Source organism: Lates calcarifer, linkage group LG3 (genome assembly GCF_001640805.2).
Source record: "Lates calcarifer isolate ASB-BC8 linkage group LG3, TLL_Latcal_v3, whole genome shotgun sequence".
Taxonomy (NCBI): domain Eukaryota; kingdom Metazoa; phylum Chordata; class Actinopteri; family Centropomidae; genus Lates; species Lates calcarifer.
In genome coordinates this window covers 18,650,378-18,662,995 of record NC_066835.1, presented here as the reverse complement: position 1 = coordinate 18,662,995, position 12,618 = coordinate 18,650,378, and the positions used below count along the sequence as shown (strand labels likewise).

At 39.1% G+C, this 12,618-nt stretch overlaps 1 protein-coding gene across 1 annotated transcript; it reads right to left on the bottom strand.

Annotated features, from left to right (window-relative positions):
* Positions 1–355: 355 nt before the first annotated feature.
* Positions 356–12,202, bottom strand: si:ch1073-513e17.1 (sialin). The gene is made up of 12 exons (XM_018699094.2): positions 11,746–12,202; positions 8,984–9,041; positions 8,598–8,752; positions 7,118–7,335; positions 6,796–7,029; positions 6,533–6,707; positions 5,909–6,027; positions 4,888–5,049; positions 4,646–4,778; positions 3,702–3,849; positions 3,472–3,562; positions 356–2,250 (listed from the first exon to the last, which is right to left on the bottom strand). Exons 3-12 carry the CDS (start codon positions 8,680–8,682, stop codon positions 2,083–2,085), a joined length of 1,533 nt encoding a protein of 510 aa, XP_018554610.1. The 5' UTR covers positions 8,683–8,752; positions 8,984–9,041; positions 11,746–12,202; the 3' UTR covers positions 356–2,082.
* Between the last annotated feature and the right edge of the window lie 416 nt (positions 12,203–12,618).

Here is a 12,618-nt window from a genome sequence, read left to right as displayed (position 1 = left end):
TACATGAGAATACTGCGTATTACTTATACGATTAACAATGGTTATATTCATATATTTTATCATCTATTAATGTTCTTTTGCTCTTTTCATTTTGAAGACCCAGGCACCACTGTTAATATTTATTTTCTTGCTCCACCCTGTGGCTGTAAGGAGAATTATGTTCACTCACGCAACCTAAAACCCCAGTTTGCCCTGCGCTGGGGGCATTTACTCCTGACTGAGTAAATTCAGCTGCATTTGTATCAGAAAGACATTGTTACTATATTGAATATCTAATAATAAATGTTGTGAGGGGAAGTTGTTACTGTGTTATGTTGTGTTATTTTGGATATAGAACTGTACAGACATCTTGGTCTGATATTAACAAGTTTATTGATTAGGTAGGGTTGTTTTTTTTTTTTTTGCCAAATGCCACATCCACTAATGTCACAAAAATGTGTAATTTGTATTTAAATGAGTTGCTGAAAACAATACAGACAGTTTTCGTGGCAGATCTGATCACTTTGATAGTTTTTGTCTGTTGTGATACAAAGAGCAGCTTTTGTGACACCTGGTCGCAGCAGCAGAGGAGACATCACGTCAACGTGATGAGTTCAGTAACAGAGGAACATCCTGTGTCCTGGAAATGAAAGTTATCATGCACATGTACACCTCCCCTGCTGTAAGAATGTAAAACAGAAATATGTATCTCGACTAAAATGTTAAATATGTGACACATGAGTCGTCTCACATGCCACAGATTTTAGTTTTTTTTTCCCCTCAGTGAAACAAACTTGATTCTTTTCACAATAAAATTAACTAAAACACAAACACATCTGTATAACATCACACATTTTCAAAGCACAGAGAAGGTAAATAAATTATTGCATCCATTTAAAAACATCATATCTTTACAATCACAGTGCACTTTGATATACTGCATGAGTTACTTTTCAAAACATCGTACGCTGTATAAAAACAATAATTACTGTAGTTGAAGAAATAACAACAAAAGCAGCATCGTGATGTGACAGTGAACTGAAAACACTAATAAAATCCAGTCACTTCTCAGAGGATGAACATGAAATAAAATGATCTAACAAATTAATTTTGTGCTGGCAGAGGAAGGTGCTTTGGTTTTCTGAATGAGACTAAAGCACTTTAGCTTACTGGATAGCGGATAAAATCTCCTGCTGGAAAGTTTATTTTGAAAAACATTGGCACTCTTATCAAATCTAAGGCTTCTGGTGTATTTTTGTAAGTGGAAAGTGCTTCTTTTGGTCCTACTGGACCGTCTGGAAGTGGTCAGACAGCAGACAGAGCTGTAAACGAACAAGCTGAAGGCATGTGGTTTGATCATAAAAACATTCGGTCCCATTTTGTTCACTGTAAAAGAAAAGCTTAAAAATATCTTTAAAAAAATTAACACATATTCAATTGATTTGTTTTGGTTTAACCTGAGGATCTGTGTAGTCCAAGAATTATCCTGCATAGTGCAAATATCACTGGTTATAATGTATTGGTCTAATGCAAAGAGTTGTACCTTAAACTCTGCTTTTCTACGACTGTAAAAACAAAAGTGAAAGAAATACAATTTTTTGATCAGTATCGGCAGTGAGTTGAATCGCATCAGTGCAAATGGTAAATCTGTGGTCATGTTGTTCATCTGCTTTTCTCCTTCCACCATTAAAAATGTGATAACACGGCTCTGTCATTTAAATATCTTTACTGAAACTACTTTACAAAGGAGTTCAAAAGCTCATTGTGGTGTTAACTTTCAAAGACCAGAGACACAGCTACATGTCACAGACAGAAACCAACTGTGGAAACTAATACTACTTTGACCAAGACATCCTGATTGGATATGAAACTGTAAATATTGTTCTTCACCCTTTGTTGTCTTTTGTGTGGAGATGAAGTTTTCACCCTCTTCGTTTTGTAAAGTGTGAACGCTGCGTCTGCTCCTATGATTCAGCCCACTGTGTTAAACTACATCCTGTAACTGTGTATCTATCTTTTAAAGCTGCATTTCATCTGCCGACCTTGTTCGTCTAAAGTTGCATCACGGTTGGTTGTTATTGTTGTTGTTGAATGTATTTGTGTTTATGTTGAGATGGACCTGCTCCTCTTTTTCCCCTCCTCCGCCTTCTCCTCCTCGGTGACGGCCCACGGTTGAATCTCCCCGCTGCCGAACGCTGTGAAGACGAGAGCGCCGCCGACGTTGATCCCGGCCGCCACCCAGAACACCGTCCTCCAGCCGGCCAGAGTGTGCTGACAACAGAGAAGAAGAGGCATCCGTTACTGGAATGACTCTTCAGTGCTTGTATTTTCTTTATTTATCTGTGAATTCTCTGTCAGCAAACACTAAGACTGTTTCTATGTATGTTTAAGAGCTGATTTTAATGTTTTCCTACACGTCTGCATGAAAATAATAAACTATAAACATTCAAACATAAGAAATATCTTGGCTGGTAAAGTTAAATAATGTGCAAATCAATTACTAGGAAACATCTAAAGTAGTTTTAGTGGCAAAAAGGATGTATTTCTTGTAAATGTACTTTGTTTAATTCATGTCTATGTGTGTTTGAGAGTAAGTGGTATATACAGTTAAGAATGAGAGGGAAATATCTGGTTATACTGATGTTATTTACTCCTTTACATTTTATAATTGGAGCTATATTGTGTTATTTTTTATTCAATTTAATTTAAAATCTTCAAACTTACATCATTATTAGACAGTAAATATATATGTCTGCTGTTCTTCATATTACCTCTTTTATTCTTCAGGCTAAAATGGGGCACATATTAGCTTAGTTGGTTTTATCAGCTGGTTTAGTTCGCTACACAGCAGCTACACCTGATAGATTCTGGGCATTAATATTTAGTGTCAACTAATCTCTGTGTAAGAACTAGTTGTGTGAATAAATCAGTTTTTATTTTTAAATAACACAAAGAGCAACACTAGACTAAGTTTGAACTTAAGAACTGCTGCCATGATGACCTGGCTGAACCCAGGTGGTAAACTAGAATTAGTGCCTACTGATCGTGACCTTTGACCTTTCACCAGCAAATTCTAATCAGCTCATAATGGGATCCAACATTTGTTACAAAGTTGAAGAAAATCCCTCAAAGTGTTGCTGAGATATTGCGATCACAAGAATGGGACGGACAGATGGACGACCTGAAAACATGATCCCCTCTGTCACTGGCACAGAGGCACAGAAACATGATAAAAACTATTGAATTCACAAAGAATTTTCTGTCCTTGTGAAGGTCTAGTGATGATTGTGATGAACTTTTTCACTGTAACAAAAACAGTTTCTACACAGAGCGAGCACAGAACAAGATGAATCCATTTTTTCCTGCATAAAAATGTTGACATTCACCGACTGTTGCGCTACGTGATGCTGATGTACTGACGTTACATTCAACAGTGAACAGTCAGATGATTGATCCGAGTGACCAAACCTTCGATCGCTTTAAGAGACTTACATCTTCTGTGAAGTATCCTGTAACAATCGGAGCCATGACACCAGGAATGGTCCCGAATGTGTTGGTGATTCCCAGAAGAAATCCTGCATACCTGCAGCAGAGAGAGAAAAAAAGGATCTTCAGCATTTCCTAAAAAATGAGAATATAGTGGAAGAAGCCTTGTCTGCGATTTATTTGTACTATGAACTTATATATTGTGTACAGCCACTGAAAATAATTAAGTTAATAACCGAGGAGCGATGTCTATCTGATTGATGAAGACTCCGGAGGCGCTGACCCCTCCTATGGTTGAGGAGAGCGTGAGGAAGGTGACGGTGAGGACATGGTTGCAGCCGGCGTAGCTCACCGCCACGAGGAACACCGAAGGGAGGAGCAGACCTGCAGAGAGAGGAGGTGGATGTTACAAAATGTGTTTAGATTGAATCTAAACCACATGGTGGCAGCATTACTCCGTTTCAAAACTTAAACCATGAGTCACACTGTCTTTTGGTTTAATTGTTTTAGTCTGTACGTGTTTAAATATTGTATTTAAAAAAGAAAACTGCTACACTTGATGTCTATGTTGAGGACTATTTCATGTTTGTTTGTCAAAAGTTTACTCTGAACTATTTTTTTTTTTCACTATCAGGCTTGTTGGACACACTGGGTCTCTGCCAGCTCAAACAGCGGACATCACACTCTGACCTCAGGATAGAGGACAAACAATACAATTTCCTTTGGGGATGTGATAGAGGTGTCACATCATTGGTGATTAACTAAGGTTGGAAAACCCAGAAGTATAATGCACTTGTGTAAATGCTGCACTACCATAAAGGAAAATACTTTAACTGTCAACATACAGTAGAAACCAGTACAAGGTAAAAACACATAATCTGAAGACTGGTCTCTTTCAGGAAGTCACATTCTTGTTGCTTTAACCTCTATGAAACATTTTAGTGTTGGCTCAGACCAAAGTCTGTCTACTCCACTTACTGCTGGGTAGTCAAAAGTAACAGTGCAGAATATTATGAGCTTTTATACTTGAAATGTGAAACTGCAGGTACACGCAAACAATAGCTGAAAATAAGAAAACAAACTTCTCTGAATTCACTTAACTTCCTCAAAACCTGTAATCATGTATGTACAGGTGATATAAAATCCACCAGGAGGATCTGAAAGGACTTAGTCCACTTGCCTGCGAGTGTAAAGAGCTTGCGTACGACAGTGACGCTGAACACCCTCCTCTCGATGAGGCTGTCCGCTACGACGCCCGACAGCGTGGAGCACAACCAGGCGCCGAGGTACGGCAGAGCGGACAGGAAACCATTCTGAGGACAGAGAGGCATAATCGATTTCTTCAGAGGGTTTTTTGGCATTTGATGAATAAAGATCTTGAAATCTTATTTTTCAACATGAAATAAGTGGAAACCTTCTCACCGATTTGAGGTCAAAGTGCAGGATGATGTTCATGTAGGTGGGCAGAGAGGTGAGCAGGGTGTAGTACGACCAGTTTGCACACATCTGCGTGACGATGATCGCCCACAGGGGGACGGACAGCAGCATGGGCAGCACAGGCACGGACCAGCCATGACCTTTACCCTGTTGTTTCAGTTTAGATTAGACCACTAAATCTGCATAGATACACTGCATATACAGTATATGACAAAAAGCTCACATCTACAGGGAGAATGAGGAAAAGTAATCCTCATTTAGCAAAGAAATAATGATTCAATAAAAAGATTTTTCACCTAATATCATGAGCCTTGAAGGATAACTCCTTTTAGACTTTTTTATTAAAGAGTAAGATCCTTTGTTTAACCAGAACCATCACTATATATCAATACCAGACTCCATTGACAAAAACTGTGATTTTAGTGAGCAGAAGATGGGAGCTGCTGGAATACTTGATTAGTTTGTTTGTGTTATTGTGTGGTACTTTTACTTTTACAGGATCTGAATACTTCTTCTATCACTGAAAGTCACACAATAACGCAAACAAATTGACCACAGAGTTTTCCAGCAGCTCCTGTGCTCTGCTCAGTAAAATTCCTGTTTTTGTCAATGGAATCTGGTAGTGATATATGGTGATGTTTCTGATTAAACAAAAAGTATATTACCCTTTAATAAAGACAGGGTAAACACATTCATAGAAACAAGAAATCTTTCATTTTAAGTGTATCTGTTTTAAACCACAGATATATTGTTATTAGGACTTTTGAAAAAGAAAAAAACAACCAACAGCTAAACAACAAATGGACAGAGGAGGGGAAGAGAAAGTAAGAAAAACAGAGAACACTAAGGGAGCTGGAAACAGGAAGTTTGAGAAGGGACTGAGGAATAATACTACAATGCAAGCAGAAAAAACTCTCCAACGTGGAGCAGAAGTTGAGGGACAGGTCCGTTTTAAAGAGCAATGATAGAAGAGTTTAGTTTTAGTCTGTTAATGTTTCATGTGCACCTGAGGTCCAATAGAGTTTATGATGTAATCTCTCTCCTCTTCGCTGATTCGACGATGGGTGCGAGGGTCATCTGACACAAAAATAAACCAAAAGACGGCCCAGAGGCAACCAGCACCCCCTGAAAGACGACGGAGAGAGACAGTGTGAGTCAAACTTTAACTGTGCAAGGTGATGAATAATTAAATGAATCATTTTAAATGTATCATCAGCAAAGTGAAGCACAGTTTTATCTACTTTGGGAAACTGGATTTTGGAAGTCTGTTCAATAGCTCAGACTGTTTGTGTCACGCTGTTGTAAAAAAATAACTTATATGTGAACGGCATATATTACCCATGATTCCCGGCTTCGCTGTAACTAACACACTAAACTGTGTTTATAATTCTTGATTTTTGAAGTTTCCTGGCTGGATATCAGAGATGAACGCTGGTTTTTAATGACTTCTACGTCTTTTTAACTAATCTACAGTTCAGTCACTCTGGAACCAAGTTACACAGAACAAGAACAGGTGTTCAGGGAGCATTCTCCCTGATTACAGGTCACTGTATTAGTATTACTTAGTTTCTTGCAATCCCATGATGTATATGGGCGTGTGATTGTGTTTGTGGACAGTTCCCTCCCTCACCACAGAGGTAGAAGACAGCGGGCCAGCCCAGTGTTTGGCAGATGTAGCCGGTGAGCGGCAGAGCCACAAAGGCTCCAAAGTTGGCCCCGGATCCCGACAGAGTCATGAGGCGAGAGCGCTCCAGAGGAGGAGCCCACCGAGCCCACATCGCCATCATGGCCGGGAACGTCACACCCTGAGGAAACACGGAGGCAGACAAAGAGTGAGACGAATGACAAACACTGAACTCTGTGTTTCCTGAAGCTTCCCCAGCATCTTCTTACCTCCCCGAAGCCCTCCAACGCTCGCAGTGCAAACAGCCAGTAAGACCCGAACCGAGCAGCCAGAGGGGTGAGGAGGGTGAGGACAGCCGTGCCCAGCACGCCCAAACCCAGGAAGATGGTGCCACCGTAGTGACCGGCCAGGTAACCTCCCGGGATCTGTGTGCACAGGTAGCCGAAGAAGAAGGCGCCCAGCAGCCAGCCCTGAGTCTCAGAGTCCCACGGGTACTGAGGGATCTGGGATGAGAGGACAGAGAGAGAGAGAGTGTTTATGGTAACATTCACAAAAAAGACAGAGACAGAGAGAGAGAGAGAGAAGCTTTACCCCCTCAGGTTGTTGGAAAGCATCACTGGTGTTTTCCGTCCCGGGTGGTAGCGGACAAGCGTGGACAACAGAGCTGTTCTGGGCTGGTTTGGGATCAGTGGTGTTCACCATGGCCACCATGGCAACGCTGAGGTTGACACGGAGGCCGTAGACCACAGAGAACCCAAAGAACATGAGGATGGCGAGGTTGAGGCGAGCTGAGCAGCACTGAGGAGGAACTGAGAGCAACAGAAACACAACGGAGTAAACACTTGATTACAGCTTTTATGTTAAACTGTAGCTGAAAAGATCACTGCTTATTTAAGTATAATAGTCTTCTTTATGTCTTTATTTTAGCAGCATGTGATTTCTGTTTAACTGCAGCCATCTGATCATCAGCAGCCTCATCAAGATCTTACATAACAGGTAATCTCCACTCAGTGAAGTGCCAATGTGTGTAAAACTTCCACCACTACAGAGAATCTGCTGAGTAAACACAGACATGCCCGTCACAGTTCACAGACCTACATACAGTGAAGTAAACAGCACGCTGCTGCGCAGTCATTACTGCAGACAGGAGTGGAGATCTCTGCAGGACTCACACTACTTTGTCTGTGTTTACGTTTTTTTAAATCAGCTTGTACAGTGACAAGCACAATGTACAAAATGGAGACATTAGCAGGAAGGAAAACAACGATGGGAAGAGATTAAATAGTTTCATTTGTAACGTCTCTGACCAATTTTCAAGTATTATTTATTTTTTAAAGTCACAGAGAACTGCAACAATCAATCAGTTATTTGACTGCCAAAACAATAATGAGCAACTATTCTGATTATTGATTAATCATTTAAGTAATTTTCCAAAATAACTTTTATATTTATATCAGAAGTTTAACATCTTTGGACAAAACAAGACATTTGAAGTTGTTGCCTCGGACTCTGTGAGACTGAGGATGGATAGGAGAGGATCAATATTTTTTTTTTCCTGACATTTTATAAACTAAATGAATAATCGATAATGAAAATAATCGTCAGGTTGCAGACCTAATGTCATGCTGGAAGTGAGAATGTCTTTGCTTGCATCAGAAATTATATATAATAAAATTTTTTAACAGAGCTGCAGTGATTAGACTTTTAATCTGCCACTATTTTGATGACTGATTAAGTGTAATCAAAATTAAGTTGTTTTTAAAGTAGATAACCTAAACTATCTTTTTTAAGGTTTTCAAACGTGGAAATTTGCTGTTTAAACTTTTTAGTAAATGGAATATTTTGGACTGCTGGTCGGATAAATCAACATCTGCTCGGGATCTGGCAAATTGTGACCAACATTTTTAACAGTTTTCCTGATTTTATGTCGAACAAACAATTAATCAATCAATCAAGAAAATAAGCATTAGTCTCAGCCCTAAATGTAAATACAACAAAAAGGACTTTAAATTTGTCTTTAAGAGTTTTAGCATAAAGCAAATCCAAATCCCTGCTACAAACAGAAACACACCTGCATCGTTCTCGATGAGAGGTTCACTGTCCTCGCTGTGGTCCGACGCAGCCGAGTTGACGGAGTAGCCATTTGGTTGTGGCATGGCGGTCGGCTGACCCGGCAAAAATTTAAGTCTGTAAAATGATGTCAGTGAGCCATGACGTCCAAGAGATCTGCACAGACGGAGGTTAGAGATCAGACAAACACACACTCACAAAGGAGGATACGAGATAAACACATGACAGAACAAATATATGACCACAAGTCAGGTGACACGACACATCAGCAGATACAGATCATTATTGAAACCCTGATAGACAGCAGGTTTTCACAAAAGTAAACTGATAAATAAACACACACACACACACACACTGATACTTCCTTCTTTCACAACCTACACTTACAAGAATGACTGATGCTAAAAATGGACACTGGCTTCACTGCAGAGCCATAAACTGGATCCTGCCATCAAGAAAAAACAAAAAGCAATCATATACAAACACAACACAGTAGTTCAATACAGTAGTAGTACAATCTACACAAAATATCAACTTTTCAGGAACTAAGAAAACCACCGTGTCCTGGGCTTGACACAGTCAGTGTGGTTTTAAAAAGGTTTGATGTAACCAAACATCAGTGTACAACAACTGAAAAACAGACGATAAGGGAAGAACCGAAGGAGGTGCTGAAACAAGTCTTGGTAAACTCGGTGCAGCTCTATCAATTCACTGATGTGAAGCAACCGTTGTTTTTCAATGAACACTAAGCAGAAGTAAAGTATAACTGTGAGGGAGTGGGGATCTGTGTATCCTGGTCTTTATGTTTCTCTGTTAAATCTAAAATGTAATCTAGCTGCAAGGCTGCAAAGACAGTTTACAAATTAGGGGAGTACAAATGATGCAAATGTAAAGGTAAAGGTCTGTAAAGGTAACAGATTTTTTAGGCCAGGATATAAACACTGAGTCATTGCTCTGAGTTTCACTTCTCACATTTTAGTTTTGATGGGCAGAAAAGTGACAACTCATGACGTTAATGACAGGAAATTTTTTTTTCTAAAAATTATTCCTGGGGAAATGAGAAGAATATGTTTGTTTGTCTGTAGCTTGTTGAAAGTGCATTTTTAGCATTTTTTGAAGGGGTTGTGCTGGGTTTCATAAGACTTCTCAAGACAGCAGTGATTTACAGTGTTATCACAGCAGATACATACCAGGACAAGAATTGCACAAGGATCCTCTGCAGCAGCTGATCTGAGGTTATCACATCAATAAACTGTTACTGTGTCAGTGAACTGACCTTTAAATTATAACAGCAGACTGACAGATCTGACCAAAGCATTCATGTGTTCATCTGTCCAGTCAATATTAGTAAGTTTCGTGTTTCAATTGTCTCAGGAATGTGTCATCTGCTCCAAAACTTTGATCATAAATGCACGAGTGGTCACTAAAACCAGTTTTAAAACCTCTGGACAAAATATGTGTTTGCAGTGACTGTGTGTAAAGAGTTTAGGGCTGTAAATAGCTGTTATTTTCATTGTTGATTACTCTGCCAATATCTCTCTAAATCTAAACAGTGATAAACCCAAATATACAAATTACAATCATAAAAAGGAGAGAAAAACAGCAAATCCTCACATTTAAGAAGCTGAAACGAGGCCATGTTTGGCCTTTTTAATTATCAAAATAGTGGATTTGAAATATTAACTAATGACTAAAAAGAAAAAAAAGTGCCTCTTAACTGTAAAAGCCAATAAAGAATGAACTTGTTTCCTCTTTTGTTTGACTTAAAATAAATATGTTTACGAGAAGGAAACAAACTAGGAAAAACTGGCTGTGGCTCTCAATTACTGAACTAATGACTTCCCAGCCTGAGTTCCAAAATCTGTGTCAGTATTCCTCAGTGTTCGCTTTGATCTGTCTGCTCAGTTTCCCACATCAAGGAGATAATGTCATGTAGGTTGTGTGACCCAGAAACACATCCCCAGGTAAGTTTTACGTCAGATTATGTCAACTAAATCACTGCACTCTCAAATTACTGCCAGATATCAATAATGTGACCGACACACTGTGCATTAACTTCGTTCAGCCATGACAAAACATATAGTATTTAACTTTATCATGTGACCTATGTCTGCAGTGAGTGTCTGTGCAACTATGTGAGTGTGAGTCCATCATGAGATCCTCAGAAAAATTCACATCTTCTCTCTGGAACAATTAATGCATTATGTTATTAAATTCTCCATTTCTGCCTCCTCGTTTTGTATGAGTCCCATTAACAGCAATGACACCTGTTAAAAAAACATATAACTTGCATCCTATGATAATTACTATATATTGTTGTCAATCAACTGGTAAATGATTTTTTAATATAAAGGTATGAGATAATATGCCCCCATTACCAGAGCCCAAAGTAATGTCTACTTGACTGACAGAATAATAATATGCAACTATTTTGATAATCAATTTATCATGTCAGTCATTTTTCAAGCAAAAAAATTGTGAAAAAATGCCACATTTCTCTGGTTTCAGCTTCTTATATGAGAAACTTTGCTGCTTTTCTTTTCCTGTATATAATAAATAACTCAATATCTTTTGATTTTGGACTTGTGATTGAACAAAACATTTGAAAAATTTCATAGAATAAGCAATTAATCGGAAAAATAATCAGCAGATTAATCAATTATGAAAATAAAAATAAGTTGCAGCCCTTAAAAATAGTTTACTTTGACTGGGAAATCATATATGTGACACATGCTGCACTTTACAGTTAAAATTCAGGTTTTAATCAGGTTCTGACTCATTTCATGCAATGTCAGGATTCTTCAAAAACAATAAAGACTGAACGAGTAAAGCTTTGTAGCTGCTCAAGAATCAATGGATGAGTAATAATAAAAATAGTGTATGGTACATCATTAGATTTACCGCACACACTCACTGGGGCGATTTCTTTTATCCTCAAAGCACGTTTTCCTGATTATACATAACATAACATTTGATTTTTTTTTTTTTTTTTTTTCAGAGTGGCATTGGTACTTCTACTTAAAATACTTCCTCCACAACTGAGTGTACGTTAAGAAAACCACACAGGACACAAAGTCAACCAACACTAGCTAGTTAGTTAGCTAAATACAACTGGTGTTATTATTGTTTTACTGTTAAATACAACTTACCTCGTCGAGGATTTTGAACCAAAAACACTTGGTGAAGACAGTCTGGTCCGTTATACTGAGTGTAAAACAACATGTAACTATAAAACCCGGATGAGTTGTGTCACATAGCCGGCGACACATCAAATGAGTTGTGTTTCTGTTTTTCTCTACCAGGGAAAAACAGTCATATGAGCGCTGCATTTTTCGGTCTCTCTAGGAAAACGCAGATGTTAAAAACACTGGAGCGGCTACGCCTTGTGATACACGTCCACCGACGTCAGCCCGTGTGCTGTACAAGTCAGCGCTGAGGCTGTGACGTTCCATCACGTGACCAACGCCTGGCCCGTCCTCCTCAGTGGTTGCCTCTGAGCGGTGTTGCCAGGTCGGGCCGTTTCCCGCTGCTTTTTATGAGATTGTGCGGATAAAGGCTGACGAGAAGTTTGACTCCTGTCACCAGTAGTAAGGCGGGAGTACAGTGGGCTCAGCTCTACACGTATTGACCGATAACTGATGATCGTAAAAGATACAATTGTATTCTGTCATTCGCTCAGTGATGAAAGCCTTCACCTGCAAAATATCAAAGAAAGAGGCACAAAATTACCAAATTGAGACGCAAAACAAACTAAAGGAGATAAAAATGACCACAGAGAAACACAAAACATCCATTAATGAACTCAAAATGACCCAACCCTTCCGTAGAACTATCTCAGTGACCACTCGGTTTCTAAATAACAATTTGAATAACCTGAAGGACCTCTATAACATCCCCACTGACCAGTAAAGCACCCCAAAGGATCCAGAAACCATTAAACCATTGTAAGGGACCCCCAGGATTCTCTAATAGTGGTGAATCAAACGAAATTAAAACCCAACACAAAGTGTGGATGTACGTTT